At 36.5% G+C, this 19,786-nt stretch overlaps 1 protein-coding gene across 1 annotated transcript in view; it reads right to left on the bottom strand.

Annotated features, from left to right (window-relative positions):
- GBE1 (1,4-alpha-glucan branching enzyme 1) overlaps positions 1-19,786 on the bottom strand; it is a 166,485-nt gene that overhangs the window by 88,576 nt on the left and 58,123 nt on the right. The window contains exons 4-7 of the mRNA XM_074144821.1: positions 9,005-9,130; positions 7,407-7,542; positions 3,836-3,926; positions 2,453-2,662 (exon numbers count right to left, since the gene is read on the bottom strand). Of these exons, the coding sequence (XP_074000922.1) occupies positions 2,453-2,662; positions 3,836-3,926; positions 7,407-7,542; positions 9,005-9,130 (563 nt within the window). The remainder of the gene's footprint in view (positions 1-2,452; positions 2,663-3,835; positions 3,927-7,406; positions 7,543-9,004; positions 9,131-19,786) is intronic.

Genomic DNA, 19,786 nt, shown 5'->3' with positions numbered 1-19,786 from the left:
ATGATTGCTGTATCTTTTAAGCCTTAAAATTTTACAATAAAAACACAGAATATTTAGCGGTTCAGATCTTAGGACTAAAGAAGCCCTTAATGACTAAAACCAGTTCACTGCACAGCTTCCTATCCTTAAAGGGGAAGCAGGCATTTCCCTAAAAGTTTAAAAAAGGAAATCCAAATTTGTTGTTGCTTTTCACTGGAGGGCAGGGGATGGGGAATGACATGAGGGACCCTCAGTCATTCAGAGCATTATTTTTACTCATCAGTAGAGCACAGAGTAGATTTCTCTGGTCATTACTATTTCCTAATCTTTTCTCTCCCTTTCACAGCTCCTTCCCCTCACCCTTTCCCACAGTCTAGCACGCATTTGATCACATAGAAAAGTAATTATGCAACCATATCCCTCCCCAATGAGTACAGGCACCTATCACTGACCAATCAGACCTGTGTAGCAAGTTCTTTAGTTCTGAATAAATGCTTAACATTGCCGGATGCCACCTAGAAAGCAGCCTGGTGTTTCTTTCATTTACAAATCCTTGGATAACACTCAATACCAGCACCACTTTCTTTCCCAATAAGAACTTGGCTCTGCTTGGAACAGAGAAAAGTCCATAATTGCATTCAATTTATTTTCTCACTAGAGAAGTTGCTATCACATACTTGTTGATTATACATAAGCATAAAATGAAATAAGGTGTGAAATATCACTGTATTGATATTAAAGTTTTAAGATTATCTGAAATAGAATTTGAATATAAGTTTAAAGAATAATGGGAAACAACTTAAAGAGGAAATTATTATTAGACATACTAAAATGCGTTTGTTATAATTAAAATCACAATTCAAAAAGGTCCCCTGAATTCATCAGTTAAATTGTCCCAAATAAAAAGTAAATAAAGAACAGCTCATCCTATTAAGTAACACAGTGCATAAGTCACTTATTACAATGGTCACTCAGTTTAATTGAAATTGTGAGTTACTGTGCAAGACTTTCCATTAACCAGTTGACCTATGCTGCATAACATTACTTCTGCAAATGTGACCTTCTTAAACAGTTACAACCCCCACAAGCTATGAAACTGTCAGCCTCAAGAATACAGCCTACGAGTGCAAGAAGAAAAATCTTTTTTGGCAACTAACTGAACATACGTAATTCTCATCCAAGGTTTAAAGACATCTGCAATATAAGCATATCCAGTTAATGGCAATTCAATGAAATGAGGGAGAAACACAGGGGAGAAAAAGTAAATTGAACTTGCAGCACACAAACCCTAACAACTAACAGATTAACAAGAGACCAGAACTCTACAGTGACTGAGTGATGAGCCAGAGAAACCACTGAAGTGTAACCTTGAAAGGGCTAAACCAGAACTTTGTAATTGATAAGAAGAGCAAACAAGATTATCATGCATCTCAAGGGGGAGAAAAAAAAACAAATTTATCATGTATTCCATGATAAATTCCATGAGGTGGGTGACATTGTATAGAATTTATTAAGAAATGCTTTAAGGAGATTGTGGGGTTGTGCAAAACATTGTGGAATGTTTAGGGGTAGAATCAAAGAGAAGGAAAGGCAGGAATCAAGGTGGTTCAGGGATGAACGAACATGAGAAAAATGGGAGGAGACTGAAATAAGCTGGCGTGTTTCTCCATTTAAACCACTGAAATATTCAGCATACAAGGTAAATCCCCTTACTTCCAATACCTCAGAGAACACAAAGTAAACAATATTAAATGCTAATCATCATCTGGCATTAACATGTGGTTTGACACACAGTATATTTATACTACTTAAGTATGCACAAACTGGGCCCCTAAAACTGCCTACTGAAAGTGATCCCTGCTCTGTATTTCTGTTGATTAACCTCTGAAAGCTCTTTGGAATGGAGTTAGTTGTCCAGGGGCAAAACTTTTGCTACATTTCAACAATCTGACAGTTTGACAAATTTCTAGAGCTTACAAGTTTTCTTCAGCTTTTCTTATTATTAATTTATATATACAAATATAATACATTATATATAACACATGCAATATATTATATACCAATATAAGATACAATATGGAAATACAAATCTATTTTATAATATATAGATAATATAATCAAATATCATATTCCTATAATAGGTATCTACATAAAAATATTTTAATCTATTTTAAAATAAAATATAATTTATAACTACATAATACGTACAATACACATGGTATATAATATGTACATATGTAGCCACAGATAAAAGAATAACTAGACCTAAGTATTATTATTTAGTATTAGATTTTAAGTAATTAGCAAAGAAAAGGAATTCGCATTTACTAAATGCTAAATGCAAAGTAAGCTCAGAATATCCTATCTATTGAACAACACAAATGACTTTTCCAGTTTGGCAAATAGCGAAATTTTACTAGAATTGGTATGAAGTAATTACCACTAACACACCTGAAGTGATATTTATACTTACTTTGCATAGTCAAAGAGCCTGCTGTCCCAGAGCTGATGAGTTCCTTTAGGACCAGAATGGAAGAAACAAGAATCTGAACCATCAAATTTGTTGAGGCCATCTTCAGAGTTTTTTGATGCATGGCTGTGCACAACATCCAGCAGAACAGTGATGCCCATTGAGTGAGCAACATCAATCATTTCTTTCAGATCATCTGGAGTTCCATAACGGCTATCAGCATGAAAATGCACGTGTTATGAGTGATACAATCTGAGCTTAAGTTGACAATAAGGAACAATACTCATAAAACCTACATCAAAGTCAGTTCTTCATCACCTAGTTTCCAGTTGTGTACAGGTTATCTTTTCAGCCTCTTTAGTAGCCATTTATTACAAACTTCAATTAAACAATTTCTAATGATAAAATTACATCACGCATGCAATATTTTGCAGAAATAGTTACAAAATTTTATTCTTCTCTTAGTCTCTCAATAGATCAAATTCAGTATAAAAGATAACTGATACAACTTAAAGCTTCTATTTAATATTAAACACTTCCTTACTTTGTAAGAGGCAAGAATATATTTGTATTACTGGAATAAAGTAATCCATGATGACTACAAAAGCAAATGTACATTCATGAAAGTCCCCAAAATACGCTATCTGCTGCTGTCCTGCTTAGTTATTTGTTTTGGGTACTACACTATTTTCCAACATGTTTTTAAATAAATATTTTTGTCTCCTGTGTCTCAACACACCTTTCTTTCAACTAATTAAGCCAGTTAAAACTTCCTGTCTATCTAAATTTAGCCTGGTTGTCATGTGAACTTCATCAAGATTTAAAAAAAAAAAAAAAAAACACAAAAACAAAACAAAACCACACAACAAAACATCTCACAAAATCACAACATTCGGGTTTATCATAATTTTCTTAACAATTCCCTGAATACTTTTTCAATTTATTTTCATCCTAGGCTTCAAATCTAAGTACAGTCTGTTACAAGCATGGCAAAAAGTTCCCACAGGACACAGAGCCATGATTTTAATCAAGTTTATTATCAACAAGCAGTATACAGTTGTGCTTATCATAAAAAAATGACTTACACATTGTGTTTGTTACTGCCAAGAATTCCACAACACAAAACCCATGCATAAAGTCTGCTGAAGCTGGATTAGCTGTAATATGCTATGACAGCTGGAGTTACTTAGAACCTTTTTGTTTGTATCCTACATAGTGTTTCACAGAACAGCTGATCACTACGCCATACTGACTTCAGATTTAAGAGGAAGCTACAGCAAATACCTAAAAGCCATTACCTTCCCTTTCCATTAAACACTTGCGAACATACACATACAGGCATAAGGTAAGGTGAAAGAACAGAGAAGATGAAGTACTTAAACCTACCTTGATGCTGCAAAGAAGCTTGTGACCTGATAACCAAAACTAGCATAATATGCATGTTCCATGATAGCCATCAGCTGGACACAGTTATATCCTATAAAAATAGAAGAAATAAAACAAATCAACCCCTGCCTTAAGGACAGTTAAGGGGATTCAACACCTGTAACAGTCATTCCAGTCTTCTCTCATTTTAGCTGCTTCTAACTCTCATGATGAACAACTAAAGATTCAGTCTTTTTCAAAAAGTAATTCTACCTAATAGTTTATACTTACATGATCTGCAATTAAAAATGGTCAAATTTTTCAAGTGATCTACATATAACTAGGTGCATTGAATCTCTCAGATTTAGAAAGTAGTAAATTATATGCAAATATAATCTTAATTTAACTGAACTTCTTCACTTTTGACACTTGCACTCAAAAAGTGTGGGAGATAGTCACTGGCTACACATATTATACCTTATGTTCTATAGAATCTTTTTTTTACCACTTCAAAACCATTTTTTTCCAACTTTAATGTTTACATTCCCCCTCTACAAGAGTATTTCAAAAAAGAGAAAACAGAAGTAAACTCGGAACAAAACCACATTACTAAAGAACCAAGGCAGTACAGAAGGGTTGGCAACATGCTGTCTCATTTATCACCTTAAGATGGCTGCGTGCAATATTAAGGGGGGGAAAATCTAAAGGCAAAACAACATACTAACAGTGAAACCACAGGACTTATCACACATCTTAACCAAAGCTATCTTTGATATCAGTGAGTACCTGTCCCAGATAGCTCACAAGTGAGGACTACCAGCAAAAGATAACCTTCAGGTTTAATCTACAGTCTGTTGAGACTCCCACCACCGCTTCTCTTTACTTGCATTAACCAAAATCTTCATTTCATTCTTTCGTTTAGACAAGATACTGGTTTCTTTTTTATTGTTCTTGGTTTTGTTTTTAGATTTCGCAGCTATAAAAGAGATTATTAGAAGATAGCTGGTATGAGCCAGCAATTTGTCAGATTCATTGCTGTTTTATAATTCAGGCTCATTGAACTTATTTACAACATTTTTGTAAATAAACAGGAACACAGCATCAAATTAATCTCATTCGATTTGCTTGCTATTTATTTTGCTATTTGTTAGGCACATATTTCTACAAACTATTAATATCTTAGCATTCTTAAATACCGATGTTTTTAAGCTTGTCCTAACAAGCAAGACATTCCAAACCCAAATCTAATAGCCCTTAAAAATACGTCTAAAAACCAAAAAGGCTTAATGCCCAAACTATTTACTTAATGTAAATAAAAATGAACGTTATCTATCATTTCTGTATACCCTACCTAAATTTGATATTGCTTTTATTGTGATGTACCAGACTTTTCATGACATTAGTCCTCCCTAAGGAAAAATCTGCAGGTAAAGCAAAAAGCTTTCATAATTCTGTTAAACTTCTTAACATCCTGGAACAACTGAAATTCTTCGGCAGTAAGGAAAGACTCACAAATACGTAACATGGCATCCAAATATACTTTTTGTTGAAGGCCTCTAGATACACAAACTCCCTCATCTCACCTGCAAGCTCAACTTTATAGAAAGCCAAAAAGCCACATTCTGTGAAACACTGATTTAACAGGTAAACCTACAAGAAAAACATATGGCTTCTTCAGGCACTCTGATAAATAAAAAAATAAATCAAACGACACATAAGCACAGCCACAATCCACAGAGGTCTCAGCCACGAATGTCAGGATGATTTTACAGTTGAGTGTAACAAAACATATTTCATCACAGGGCAGTAAAAGCCAGCAAGTTCTAGTATTGTCCATTATAGAAACACCAAAAACACCACAGGAAAAAAAAATAATCAAAGAGAAATTGAGGTGAACAGTTTTGCCATGCTTCCTGAGATAATCATGCCAGCTGTTTCATACATCCCCTCCAATATACTAGAAGTTCTTTTCTAAAAGAGGATTTAAAGTTTCTATGTTTTGATACTTCATAGCAACTGTTCAGGGATAAAAAGTTTAGTACACATTCTAGAAAACAGAAAGGAAAATACTTTCTATCCAGGTATTTGTCTTACCTTAGAATCAAGATTTACATTAACAGAACCAATTAAGAACACAGTATTTTCTGAGGACCATCCCACAAAAACAGGTCCTCTTTCAAGTTGAAAGCAAACCATACCAAAAGCAGACTGCTCTGCAATATTTACCTAGGCTTTTGCAATCACATTTTGCTTAAAATATGTGGAATGGATTTTGATTCACATACTACAGAATGGTATGGGTTGGAAGGGACCTTCGGCAATCTAGTCCAACCCCCTGCCAAAGCAGGTTCACCTAGAGCAGACTGGACAGGAACGCATCCAGGCGGGTTTTGAATATCTCCAGAGAAGGAGACTCCACAACCTCTCTGGGCAGCCTGTTCCAGTGCTCTGCCACCCTCGAAGTAAAGAAATTCTTCCACATGTTCAGATGGAACTTCCTGTGTTCCAGCTTGTGTCCGTTGCCCCTTGTCCTGTTCCCAGGCACCGCTGAAAAGAGCCTGACCCCATTCTCTTGACACCCACCCTTTAGATATTTATATGCATTGATAAGATCCCCTCTCAGTCTTCTCCAGGCTAAACAGACCCAGGTCTCTCAGCCTTTCCTCATAAGAGGGGTGCTTCATTCCCTTGATCATCTTTGTAGCCTTCCACCGGACTCATTCCAGTAGTTCCCTGTCCTCCTTGAACTGGCGGGCCCAGAACTGGACACAGTACTCCAGATGTAGCCTCACCAAGGCAGAGTAGAGGGGGAGGATGACCTCCCTTGACCTGCCGGCCACACTCTTTTTAATGCACCCCAGGAGACCATTGGCCTTCTTGGCGACAAGGGCACACTGCTGGCTCATGGTCAACTCATTGTCCACCAGGACTCCAAGGTCTCTCTCTCTACAGAGCTGCTTTCCAGCAGGTCAGTCACTAACCTGTAACGGTGTATGGAATTAGTTCTCCGTAGGTACAGAACCCTGCACTTGCCCTTGTTGAACTTCATTAGGTTCCTCACCATCCAACTCTCTAGCCTGTCCAGGTCTTGCTGAATGGCAGCACAGCCTCCTGGTGTGTCAGCCACTCCTCCCAGTTTTGTATCATCAGCAAATTTGCTGGGGACACACTCTGTCCCCTCATCCAGGTGGTTGATGAGTATGTTGAATAATACCAGACCCAGTACTGACCCCTGGGGAACACCACGAGTTACAGGCCTCCAACTGGACTCTGCACCACCGATTACAGTCCTCTGAGCTCTGCCCTTCAGCCAGTTCTCAATCCATCTCAATGTCTTCTCATCTAACCCACACTTTCTAAGCTTACCTATGAGGATGTTATGGGAGACAGTGTCAAATAACCTATTTATGTCTTTGTTTCTTCTCCATAGATTTCACTTGTTCATAATTTTTGCTGCCCTAAGAATCTATTTTTATAGTACGTATAATCTGAAAATGCAAAAGACCTATGGACACTTGATAATTATCTTTCCTAATAAGAGCACAGGCACATAAAAAAATTTATCTCTGCGAGTATCTCTGTTATTACTTACCAAGATCCTTTATTCTAGGCAGTACATTGTATGTGAAGTTTTTATAAGAAGCTACTTTCCCTTCTGGGGAAGCAATACCCACATGAGATTCATAGATTCTTAGGCTTTTTAGTCTCCTGGGGGAAGGATGCTTATGCTATAAGGAAAAAAAAAAAAATAGTTGTTGTTAGGATACAACAGCTTGGAAGTATTGTCTCAATCACATAATTTGCACAAGATGAAAAACAATTTGAGGTTTGTTTTGTTTTCCTCTAAAAGCACAAACATTTCAGAATTAAGCATTCTAAACTATTAAAACAAATGTCTATTTCAAACTAACATTCTTAATGAACAAGAAACTGGACATCCATGATTCAACGCTTTTCTTATACTCTTTTTAAGTGACACTGAAGTGTATAAACTTATAGCAGCCATTACACTATAAAGTACTTCTGAACTACTACGAAGCTTGTTTGAAAGTAAAAGATGACAACAGAAACATAGGTTTTTGTTTTTTAAACGTACCTGCTTTTTGCAGGTATTTGAAGTTGCTCTTTTATTCATAAAAGGACCCAATTTTTTTTTCCTGACTTAACTCATTAAGACCTTGTCTGCATCCTAAATGTTCTCATCTCCGTTTCGCTCTACGTCATACGGATCACTGCATTTCCAACTATGTCCCCATTCCTCCTCTTACAGAGAATCTAGGTGTCATACAGCATCATAGACAGAAAGTAGGTCACTAAATTCATAGAAACTATACACCTAAATAAGAAAGTTACTGTAGATTATGTAACGATAGGATTTTGTGGTTTATTTTGTTTTTAAAGAGATTTTTCCATGCAAGTTACCCTTTCTTGGTCAAGCAGATGCTTCATAATTTGAGGTGGGTGCTACAATTTAACTCAAAACAGAGGTTGCAGCTTCTATAATATAGAATGCTGCATACCATTTTTTAGTGAAAACACCAAAAATTGTAACCATATGAAATAAGATCAGTCTAAAGTTTCTGAATCTTCTCCTGGGATATTTTCCATATATTATGTAAAGAGTTCCCCCCCTTATTGCAGTGCATGAGAAGTAAGAGGGCTTAAAAAAAAAAAAAAAAAATCAATAAATACATTTTCCTGATATGAAAAACAAGGATTTGTCTGAAACACGAGCACCTTACTTTTGAAAGCTTTTTCTGACTTCACATAGAATTGACTTATTATTGGAGTACTAAACTTTGTATTTGCAGCTAATTAAGTCTTAAACCCAATTCTGATAATTCCCTGCTCTCCTCTGTACCAGGATGGGCTGTCCAGTCCTGGAATAGTTATTGAACTTGCCTAGCATATGGGAAGCTAGGGTTAAAATACAGCTTTAACGGGTAACTATTGTTTAAGATACTATATGGGAGACTGAAAAAGTAGCTCAACAACATCCATCATTAAAGTCACTTGTTTCTGTCAAAGCCATGAATAAAAACCCTTCACGTCTCAGGTGGCTACTTTAACTAGTTCGCTACCCTCTTTTCATGGAACAACTTTTTTTTTTTTTTTTCTTCCAAGCAAGGACGCAAAGATGACATGTTATATGGTTTTATACACCTTTTGAAAATAATATTTAAGCCTTACTATATATGACTGTGGTGGATTCCAGTGTACCCAATCGTAATTTACTTTGTCTTCATCACGGACTACATATCTTGCCCAAGGTGAAATGCGATAGAGGAGTTCGCCATTTTGAGCACGAATCACCACCTATAAAATGACCACAACATATGCATGCAGTCATATATAATTCATATAACACTTCCTATGTAAACAATAGTGGAGAATGAAATAGTACACCACAGAAATTTAATTTAAAGAACACAAATATACAATGCAAGTCAAGACAAGGAAGAATGACCATGTTCACAGAGACGATTTGCAAAGGGATAGCAAACCAGGTATGTCAGACAAAGGAGTGTTGTTCACAAGCAGGAGCTGAAAGGTAAGGATATATATGTAAGCTTCATATAAGTAATGGGAAAAAGAGCCTTCCCAAATAAGTTACTATTAAGTTCCCTAATTTCCCCTGTCACTGCTATTTCCCCGCCACATTCTTATGAATTTAAATAGACATGCGGTATAATGCCACCAAGATGAGAACTCTTATTTTTTTACTTTGGCAAACAATCCAGTAGCCAATTTTACTATCTTAATTCCCTCTTATTTTCTGTGCTCTGTGAGTCCTGACCAATATCACGTAGACCAGAACCACAAATAAACACAAGCAGCACAGGACAGCTTCCAGGTCAAGAAAACGGAAAAGAGTAAAATTTAAATAACTGAGTTTCTTCTGCTGCCTTTCAGTTTCTCTGGATCCCTTCATCATTCTAATGATAAAATATTATTATCAGTTTTACTTCCTGCATTTGGTTTCCTCTATTTTATAACAAGAGATGAAAAGGCCCATTCTTTTCAATTCCTTCCAAAAGCTCATAAAACTTCAACAGAAAGAATGACCAAATGCAACAAACCTAGGAGCCTTTTGGAGTATTATAATTTCACACAACAAAAGCAAAATTGAAATAATTACCAGGATAATGTTGAACCAGGACCTTGCAGAAGACATTGTATTTGAAGAGTTGGTGATCTTGAACAAGCCACCTGTGCTCTATCGAATAATTAATGTAATCTGCAACTTATGAAATACCCTTGGGGAAGGTATGAGAATCAAGGGGTGGAAGGTAGTGCTGCTGACTGGGAGACTTGCACATTAGGGACAACAACAGGTCCATTCTGCGCTGCACATGTCCCTTGGCTGCAGGACAACCTCAGCCACCTCAGCATAACAGAGGGACCTGCTGGCAGCCCCACCTTAGTACCAGCAACTACACCACCCACATGGTCTTGCCTTTTAAGGAAACATACATGAGCTTGAATGACCAAAAGGGAGAGCTTCTCTCCAAGAACAGGATCTGCTTCACACAGTATGCCATGTGAAAGATCTACCAGGGCACTGTCTGATGCTATACTAATGCAGGGTGCCCAGCATTTGAAGGTGACTTGCTCATTATCAGTATTTCTCCTCTTATTCTAATTAAAGCAGTTATGCTATAAAGCCAATTGTTGTCAAGCCTTTCTTCTTGAGATGCAGAAAGAATCCTGCTCCACCTCTCTCACCTCACCCCACCCTACCTCACCCATTCCTCCGTGCAGAAGGAACAGCATCACTCTGGTTTTGCTTGGTATTTTGGCTGCCATTAAAACAATAACACAGGTTTGCACATTTAGAACCCAGAAATGTACAAGCAAGTGAAGTCCTGAAATTCTTCATTATGCTTTTGTTAAGTTGACAGTTGGGTTTTTTGTTTGGTTGTTTTGGGGGGCTTTTTTTTTTTTTGTAAGGAGAGCTATGAACATCATAAGAAACCTCATATGAAAAGGGGTGGGGTGAAGTAGGGGTAGTGTTGAGCTTTTTTTAATAAAAAAAAAGAAGTGGGGGGAGTGATTTTCTTTACTCTCAATTCCTAACAAGTAGTCTAGAAGATAACAATTATCAAAGAATTGCCTTTTCACCTGTGGCAAGTGTCTTTCATTATTTTGATAGATTTTCTGTATCCTCAAGCCAGCCACAGGAGAAAGTAAGATGAAAATAAGTATACACAGTTGGTAAAGCAAGGAAGTATGATTGCTGTGTCTCTCAGCGCATGTTACTGTAGCTCTGACAACTCAAGATGGGTTTTTAAGGAGTAAATGAGACTAACCACTTAATCAGAAAAAGCTAAGAAAAAATTATTAAAAAACCTATCCAGTTGTATGGAAAATTTCTTCTGTCAGCTGTGCTAGCAAAGTGGCCAAAAGGGTATTTCTGCAAATTATATGAACACTATGAAGATCCTCCTGGCTGATAGCATGGACAATTTGCAAGTTACTCTTAAAATAATAAAAATTATCTCCTCTTTCTGATATCACACTTCTGATGATGCTATTGTTAAACTAATTTTCCCAATTTACCCATCACAAAAATAATTACTGCATATAATAACCATACCTAGCTACTCAAGTTAGCATTCCTTTTTCTCTAATACTCTAGTGTAATTTATACTATACAGGCTTATGAGGTGGGCACATTTTATTTTAAGAAATATGAAGTAATTTATCTAAATTCAGAACATTATTTAATTAGATGTAGTACTGGTTTAATCCAAAGATGATACTGGAGGGGGAAAAAAGGTTATTTATTATGAAATAATAAAACCAGTCATGCATACTCTTTAATTTAGTCCATTAAGCAATGAAATATGCTTAAGAAAACAGATTAGAAACACATTTAAATTGACCATATTTCCCCTCATTTCTGAGGCATCAGTGCACTTGATTTAACAGTTTTTCAGGAGCCATTTCATTTAAATATTTTTTCTTTTATTCAAAGCATCAATGTCAAGTTGATTGGTTAGACTCTTCATGAACTGAGAGACTTTTGTAGGAACTTGTACAAGTTCCTAACCAACTTTCACAGCGAGAATTCTAATAGCTACAAATAAAACTTTTGAGGAGCACGAGCATACATGTATTTCTCATATATTATGATAGTAACAATGTAGAGCCATAAACAAGTGGTACTAATCACTCTTCTCCGAGACGTTCAGCACACAAGTTTAGCATCCAAAACCACTGATCAGGGCACTGGATTTCATAGATGAATACACCACAGTAGTCCAAAGGTACCCTAGTAACCTGAGGTTTAAGTAACCCTTAAACCTGAGGTTTAAGGCATCAATGCTGCTGAAGTGATTTTTAAGTAAGAACTTTCAGACCTCAATAAAAAAAAAAAATCACTAGGAAAACTGAAACGGACAGTTGTAACAACAGTACAACTCTTATTACAATAAACCAACATTAGCCAACAATGGCCCGCTTTGAAGGTATGTGAAGACTGGTATGCAAAGGTGCAGTCCAATTTTCAAAATGCTGAACTGCTGGAAGCCAAAGCAGGACCTAAATCTCATGATAACACTGGTATCAAAGTGACAACTGTGTTTCATGTCTGTCCCATTAGAGTATAGGGAATTTATGAAGTGGGGAGTAAGCGATAGGATAAAACTAAGTACAGCATTTACAGGTCTGTTTTGATGATGTTTACAACTCTCAAAAGCAGTTTGTTACAGTTAAGAAGGAACCATCACTCTGAAGGCAGTCTAGAGTAATACAGAAAAGGCAATAACACACTGGAGCAATTCAGAAGCTGAAAGAGGTTTCATTTAACTTAATGGTGCTTTCAACACAGGACAAGTGATAATCAGTGGCCTTGATTTTCAGAGACATTGAATATTTTTGAGACTCTTTGGTATCCCACTATTCTGCCCTTTCAAAATAGCATGGGTCTTCTGATCACCTACAGTACACCTGCCAGCCCCTTCTAGATGTCTCAGGGCATTTAAAGGAAAACTTGGCATTTACCTTCAGGCAACTTCCAACCTACTGTGACTCAAGTGAAATTTGCTGGCTTTTTATGAACAGAAGCCACATATTTTATTCTTAATTTATCTATAACAATAAAAAGTCTAAAAGTTTTGCAAGTAACAGCTTTGAAAGCTCAGTCACAAATGCAAATTTATATAAAATATAAACCCATGTGTAAAATGGAACTTAATATGGTTGTGCTATTGTTACGACAGATGAAACTGTGCAGTAGCAGGCCACAAAACACCACATTTAAAATTTGTGTTTATGAATATCCCCTTTCTTTCTTTTTGTTTTGCCCACCTTCATCTTCTCTTCATATCAGCTTCATTTGGCTAACGCATCTTCCAGTGTACACATACACAGATATTCAGAACAATGTGGGAAAATAATTCAAATGACCATGACATATAAGATCAGACAATTTTTCTGCCTATCATCCACTCCTTTAGCTTTTGGTTGCTGCATTTAAAGCAGACTTTAATTCCATGCATGAGCATTATATTCCATTTTAATGTGTTCTCATAAGCCGTCTGCCTCTGTTTCCATTATTATGATACAGGGTCAAACTTTAGAAATAAAAATAAGGAATTATCAAGACAGAATGGCTTATTTTTCAGATATTTATTTTCATTTAAAACTAGCATCTACTGGATTATTTTTTAAGAATTAAGACTGATATTTTCGCAGCTCAGGAGATTTGTTATATAGTGGCTTGTCATTTATACTCGAGTTGGGGAGAAGAAAACAAGACGGCGATAACTAGATAACTGATGAGTATATGCAAGCCAATAAACTGCTCTGAAACACTGTATTATTATTTCATTATTTTAATAGCTTGAAAGCACTTGGAATGATTGTTGGTATATGTGGCTTTTAATACAACGATGAAATTAAATTGGCCATCAAACCAACAACAGCTAACATAATAGGAGTGGACTAGCTTTAACATAAATACAGAAGTGTCAGGGACTTGTTATTTATACAAGGGCAATAAGCTATTATTTCAATATTTTACAAGTTATAGTATTTCATTAGCTTCATATTTATTCAATTCTGAGACAAGATTATCCATATGTAAAAGTCACAAGAATACAAGTAGAAACATCACCTCATCTAAATAACATGCACCTGATTTGAAAGTAAGTTCAACACAAAACCTAAAAGCATGATAGGATTAGATCTTAAAGACTCTCCAAGAAGTTTGTGTTAGATGCTGCAATAACATAGCAAGGTTTTTCCAATACCTTGATGTTTAATTTCTAATAAATTTCATGTATTTCCCCTGCTTCAGTTGCTCTAAGAGTGCATGGGAAGGAAAACAACTGCTTGCACACTAAGATGTTTTTTAGCATAATATACCCTGTGAACAAAGAAAAGTTTACATTTTTACTTAAGGTAACCAAGAGAAAGCACTACAAGTTTATAAGAATACAAAAGAATCTGAACCAATTAAAGTTGATCTCCCCAAAACTTCATACTTGGGACATATTGCTGCTGTAAGAAAACCTGGACTCGCATTTTATTTCATTAATGCAGTTTAGTTTCAATGACAGTTCCTGCATTCAAGTCAATGATAGAAATGTGATCTTATAGCAGGATTGTTTTCTCTTAATTAGTTCATCCTTCTCAACCCCCTCAAGCTGCTACAGAAATAGAGAACTGAAGTTTTACCATCAGCTGAAAATACCTTCCCCTGTATACCTTATCTGTATACTTTTCTTCCACAAAGCACATCCAATCCCAAGGTTAGCACCCAGGACAGAATACAGAGTTCTGATGATTGTTTGCCAGCGGATGATGTAAATTGAGCCCATTTACAGAAGTAAAAACACATCGCCAGCCCTGCCTTCCCCATGCACATAGAGAAACCACAGGGCAACTATTATCATTCTTTTTCTACAGATCATACTGGTTTGCAACAGAAGCACTAGAAGCTATAGGCAGGGTTTTTGTGTGTTTGGTTTTTAATGCCTGAGACCACAGCAGAACACTCTCTGGTAAGATAATGCAACCTGCTGCAGAACCCAGGACCAGAATTCAGCATTCCTTGCCTGACAGTTTTCCTTAAAGAAGATTTAGATAAAAATACAAAAGCCTGACAAAACATTGTTCTTCTATCCCATATTAAGAGCTTTATTCTGGAATTGTCTCATTCAACCTGTCAGATTTTAGAGACCAGTTAAAGCTGTTTGCTTTTTAGCAGCCTCAGAAATAGAAGTCAAGGAATGAAGAAGCAAACACAGCTTCTTCTCACTAGTGCCTTTCTCTTCTTGCTATTGCACAGCCCTACCTAACTGAGCTCAGGAGAGGCACCAGGAAGAAAAGGGATTAGTTGTTCAACGCTTCAGCTTCTCCTAGCCAGGAGTACCTCCTCAAAAGGACTCCCTACCCAAATCAGTGGGGGAGGCATGGAAAATGGGAGATCTTTCCAGAATACATCTTCCACTGAAAAAAACTTTGTCATACTCTATTCCTACCACTCCAAATTACCAAGAAATCAAGCATATCTGTCAAGGTGTTTGCAGTCACTGAAGTTATTTCCTAACTAGTGAATCGAGTATAAACCTTTCCGAAACTTCTTTTCAAGAACTGACAGCGTGTTGCTTCTGCCAGGCTATTCTCCTTCCTAAATTGCAAATTGGTTACACTGGAAAGAAAAAGTAGTAGAACACTCTAATCACATTACTCCAACTCTCCCTCTCTCCAACTTCTTTTTCCTCATCAATTTAAGATTACTGTCAAAATCAAGTCAGTCAAGACAAAGCTGTCTGCTTTGTTTGATTTTCCTTCCAAGCAATTTTCTGGCAAAGAAATCTGCTAAAGGGGCAAGCTTTTCAATCAAATATTGAAAAAATACTCCTTAGCTATTGGACATATAGTAATACTTCTCCGGTGGTTTACACATTTAACAAAGTTCCACAGAGGAATCTGTGCCATTCACAAGCCATTGGGAGAGGGGTATATTTGCTGTGCAGATTATTTTTCTGTAAATATATCATCACATCAGCTGTTAAACTCTAAACTTATTAGGGATATTAAATATTTGTTCACAAGTCCCCTTTCTTTCCCCTTCTTGTCTCCCTCAGGGAAAAAAAAAATTAAAAAAATAATCAAGATATGAAAGAAGCAAAAGCCTATCTTCAAAGCCAAGTCATGAAGTCATGCCTTGATTTTCCAAAAGAGGGAGATATAGCTCCATTTGTGAATTAAGCATTTCAATTACAATGAAGAATCTAAGAACACGTTTAACTAGTTTACTAGATCAGATTAAAAAGGAAAACTTTTGCTCTTTTTTCTATTTCCATGCTTCTTAAACTAAGAGAAATTAGTAAATACTAACAAAAATACTATATTATCTATTTGAATGTTAAAAAATTCAAACGATGGAGACAGCGACCTACTATCATAAAAATATCTATGCAGATAAAGATAAAAATAGTATAGGAAGATCAAACTGTTAAAGTCCAGAGAATTGTTTAAAATGAAAGCAATATCACATGGAAACATTCCCAATAGATTTCAACAAGCACAAGTGTAGAGACTACTTCACTTAAACATCATGAACTATTCTAAAAGTACATGGATTCCTAGAGGAAGAAACAATAGGCTTTATAACTGTTAGCTACACAAAGGTGGCATTATTAGGTATTGACAGATAGCCAGTTTCCTTTTAAAAAAGGAAAACACCACATGTATCTATGCTGCAGGACAGCATTCAAACTTTTCTTTCAGTCTGGAATCCAGATTTCTAAAACCTTTTTCAAAAATATTATTAATAAGTCAAAGGAAAACTGGAATCTCTAAAATATAGGGTTCAAGAAATACTTTCCACACACACACACACTGTGATTTAACCAAAATCAAGTTACTATAACAGTGATATAGTTCAAAGACTATAAAATCTGTATTCATAATATAAAAGCATTCATGTATGTATTATGTAACTGAGAGGCTTGGGGTAGGAGAGCACAGTTTGAAAAGCGACCATAATAATAAAGCACATTACACACAATAAGTGTAACTTATTAGAGTTGTTTCAAGTCATGTCAAGTAGAAAAGAAGCTGCTGAAGTATGTAATAGGGGCACCCAAGCATTAAGTATTACTTATCCTCAACTATAAAGCCTTTGTATAAAGGACAACTGCTGCATAATGCACCTTGCGGTTGGGTGGTTGTGGCATAGCATGCTTACTTTTTGATGCTCCCATTCATGGCTGTTTCAAACTGACAGCAAAGCATCTTTCGGGGATGATGCAGGTCATGCCCAGCACCTCCACTTTCTGTCACATACTTCCGTGGTATCTTATAACTGGGGTAGTCTACAGCCCCAAATGGTCCTTCCACTGGTCTCTCCCTCCAGTTCCTGTTGTCTCACTGCCCAACAATTCAAGAGATCCTAACACCTTAGGTCACACTCTTTGGTGGATAATAAAAAAGCTCAGAGAATCATGATGTTCCCTCTGTTCTGAGGTCATCCATCATGGATAAGCTCACCTGACCCTCTCCACATATTGTTAGGTGCATTAACTTAACTGCTTTCTGATATTCTAAAGGAGAATACCTTGAATACTTTGTCATAACGCCTCAGAGAAGTTCTCCTCAAACAGCTCTGTGTTGGCTGTGTTGCCAGAACAGATTCCATCTGACAAGACTCAGGCATCTAAGGTGTGGAATAAGTCCATTAGAATAAAATTTATCTTCCACTTTCTCCTTGATCTAAAATCTTCTCTATTTGTCTACAGACAAATACAGCTGAAAATCAGGAAGTATGTACCAGTAAGTCACACTGAAGAGAGTATCTGAAGGTTTACCTAATTAGCAGCCCTATCTTTGAAACAAAACCAATTCCCCTAAAAACCAGAGTCGTGTTTATATATACTTAATATGGACTCTCAGACTTCAAATTCCATTTCAAGATCCCTTTAAATCTCTCTTCCTCAAAAAACAACACCCCACATTTTGCTTTACACAATCCTAATATAAACTTAAACAATTAGCCTTCTGTATGGATAAACTAATGGGGAGATATTTTTAAACAGCAAAACCTCCTACCAAAGAATTGTGCAATCTTCAAGTCACTGGAGAACTAAGCCTGCCAAAACAACTGAAAAAGAATATTCCGAAGTGCAGAGCACAGTCTGCCAAAAATGGCTCTAAAGAGCAACAGTCTACTACATTGTATGCTTCATCACTGCTACAACCTCTCCTATGAGGTTTTCCAAACCCAAACAGGCAAAGTCAAGAGACCATGTATCTCCCAACTCCTCCTGCTAGTAAACCTAAACTGTAACCTAGAGAAGTTTACAATAACTTGCTGCATGATTCGCAAATCAAGCGATGAAACATGAAGGGTATTGCCACAGCTTTAACTAATGCTTTACTTGCCATTCAGCACCACTGATGTCTAGAAATATATATGCTAGATGACTTCAGAACTATTCCCTAAAGTTCCAAATGCCAGGAAGGCCACGTGTGCTCCTTCTTGCACATAGGTTATATATCGTGATGCTGCAGAACACTTGTTTCATTCACTGTTCATATTTGCAAGCCTAGTGATTACTTTTTTTTTTTTAAAATCCTCCATTTAAGGATTGAAGACATGAAATTTAGGTGACATGGAACTTAGACTATGAGCAAGGATATGCCCCGCTCCCCCAGTTGACATGAATACAAGAAACAGGTCTAAGTGTTTATATTTGTATGTGTAAGAAAACAGTGAACACTTCAGGAAGCTTCTCACTGAAATCAAGTTTCATACCTCTGCTAGGAGTACTTAAGAATCCCTTTGTAAAAGCTGTCTGACTGCATATAACACATTTATATCTTACGTTACAGAAAAACCACCACATCTTTAACACTTCTATGCCTTGCATCCTAACCACCAGCTTGTTATCCCATTATTAAAAAGCTCCCCCGAGTTTCCACATACTCATTAAAAACGCCTTCATGTTTTGACTGCAGACTGCTTGAAGGGCATGAGACCTGAACTCAAAGCCAGTCTGATACTATGCTGCTGGACTTCATGACCAGTAGGGTCAGCTGCAACACCATCTACTTCATCAGTGACAGTAATTACACTTGATGAATTTTACTAACAGTGGTTCCCTGACACTGATTAACCCACCTGCTCACCATATTTGATTCCTTTTCAAGGTTTACAACTTGAACACAGAGCATGCAGATCTACTACAAAATATAGGATACAGGGGTAAAAACTGTAAGGATGACGGTTTAATAATATTCTTTACAACTAACTTTCCTCTCCCAGCACCTTATGGGTACAAGTATACTTTTAGGTACTTCTGACCATAATTAATCTGTTCTGACTCAAAGTAGTTCCTCCTTTGCAGTCTTTACTATTAAAATAGGGTTATACCTACAGACTGAAAAGCTAGTCAAGTAGTAGTGAACTTTTAAACATTTTGTACATACTCCTCTTCGTGCCAGCCCCAATTTTGTATTGAACTTAGCACCTATAGGTATTGTTCAGCAATCACTGAAACCACGCAAACATGCTAGAGTGGAATATCAATAGAATAATATTGTGTTAACAAGCGCACAAGATGTCAAATCTCACCACCTCATTACAATACAATATAAAAAAAGTTTACAATTTAATGCATATATACACACTGATACATGTGTGGAGGAAGAAAGGATATAGATTTAACAAATGATGGAACACAGTTGTTTTTTTTAAAGTTTCTACCATTTTCTGATGTGACCTTTACAGGAAAAACTTACATCATTTGTTCCCTGAGCTGTATATCACTAATTCTGTCAGCACACACAGCAGAATTATGAAGGCTGCTACGGTGCCCAGAAGTGATCTGTTAAGACCCAATTAAAATTAAGACAGGGTTTCTTTTTTCTTTTGTCTGTCTACACTCAATTACATAAAAGTTATCTGAGAAAGCTACCCATTCATAGTTAATTCATATGGCTTCAAAAACGTAGTAA

The sequence above is a fragment of the Numenius arquata genome, chromosome 1, assembly GCF_964106895.1.
Source record: "Numenius arquata chromosome 1, bNumArq3.hap1.1, whole genome shotgun sequence".
Classification (NCBI taxonomy): domain Eukaryota; kingdom Metazoa; phylum Chordata; class Aves; order Charadriiformes; family Scolopacidae; genus Numenius; species Numenius arquata.
Note: the sequence above shows the minus strand (reverse complement) of the source record. Positions and strands in the feature narration are given on the sequence as shown.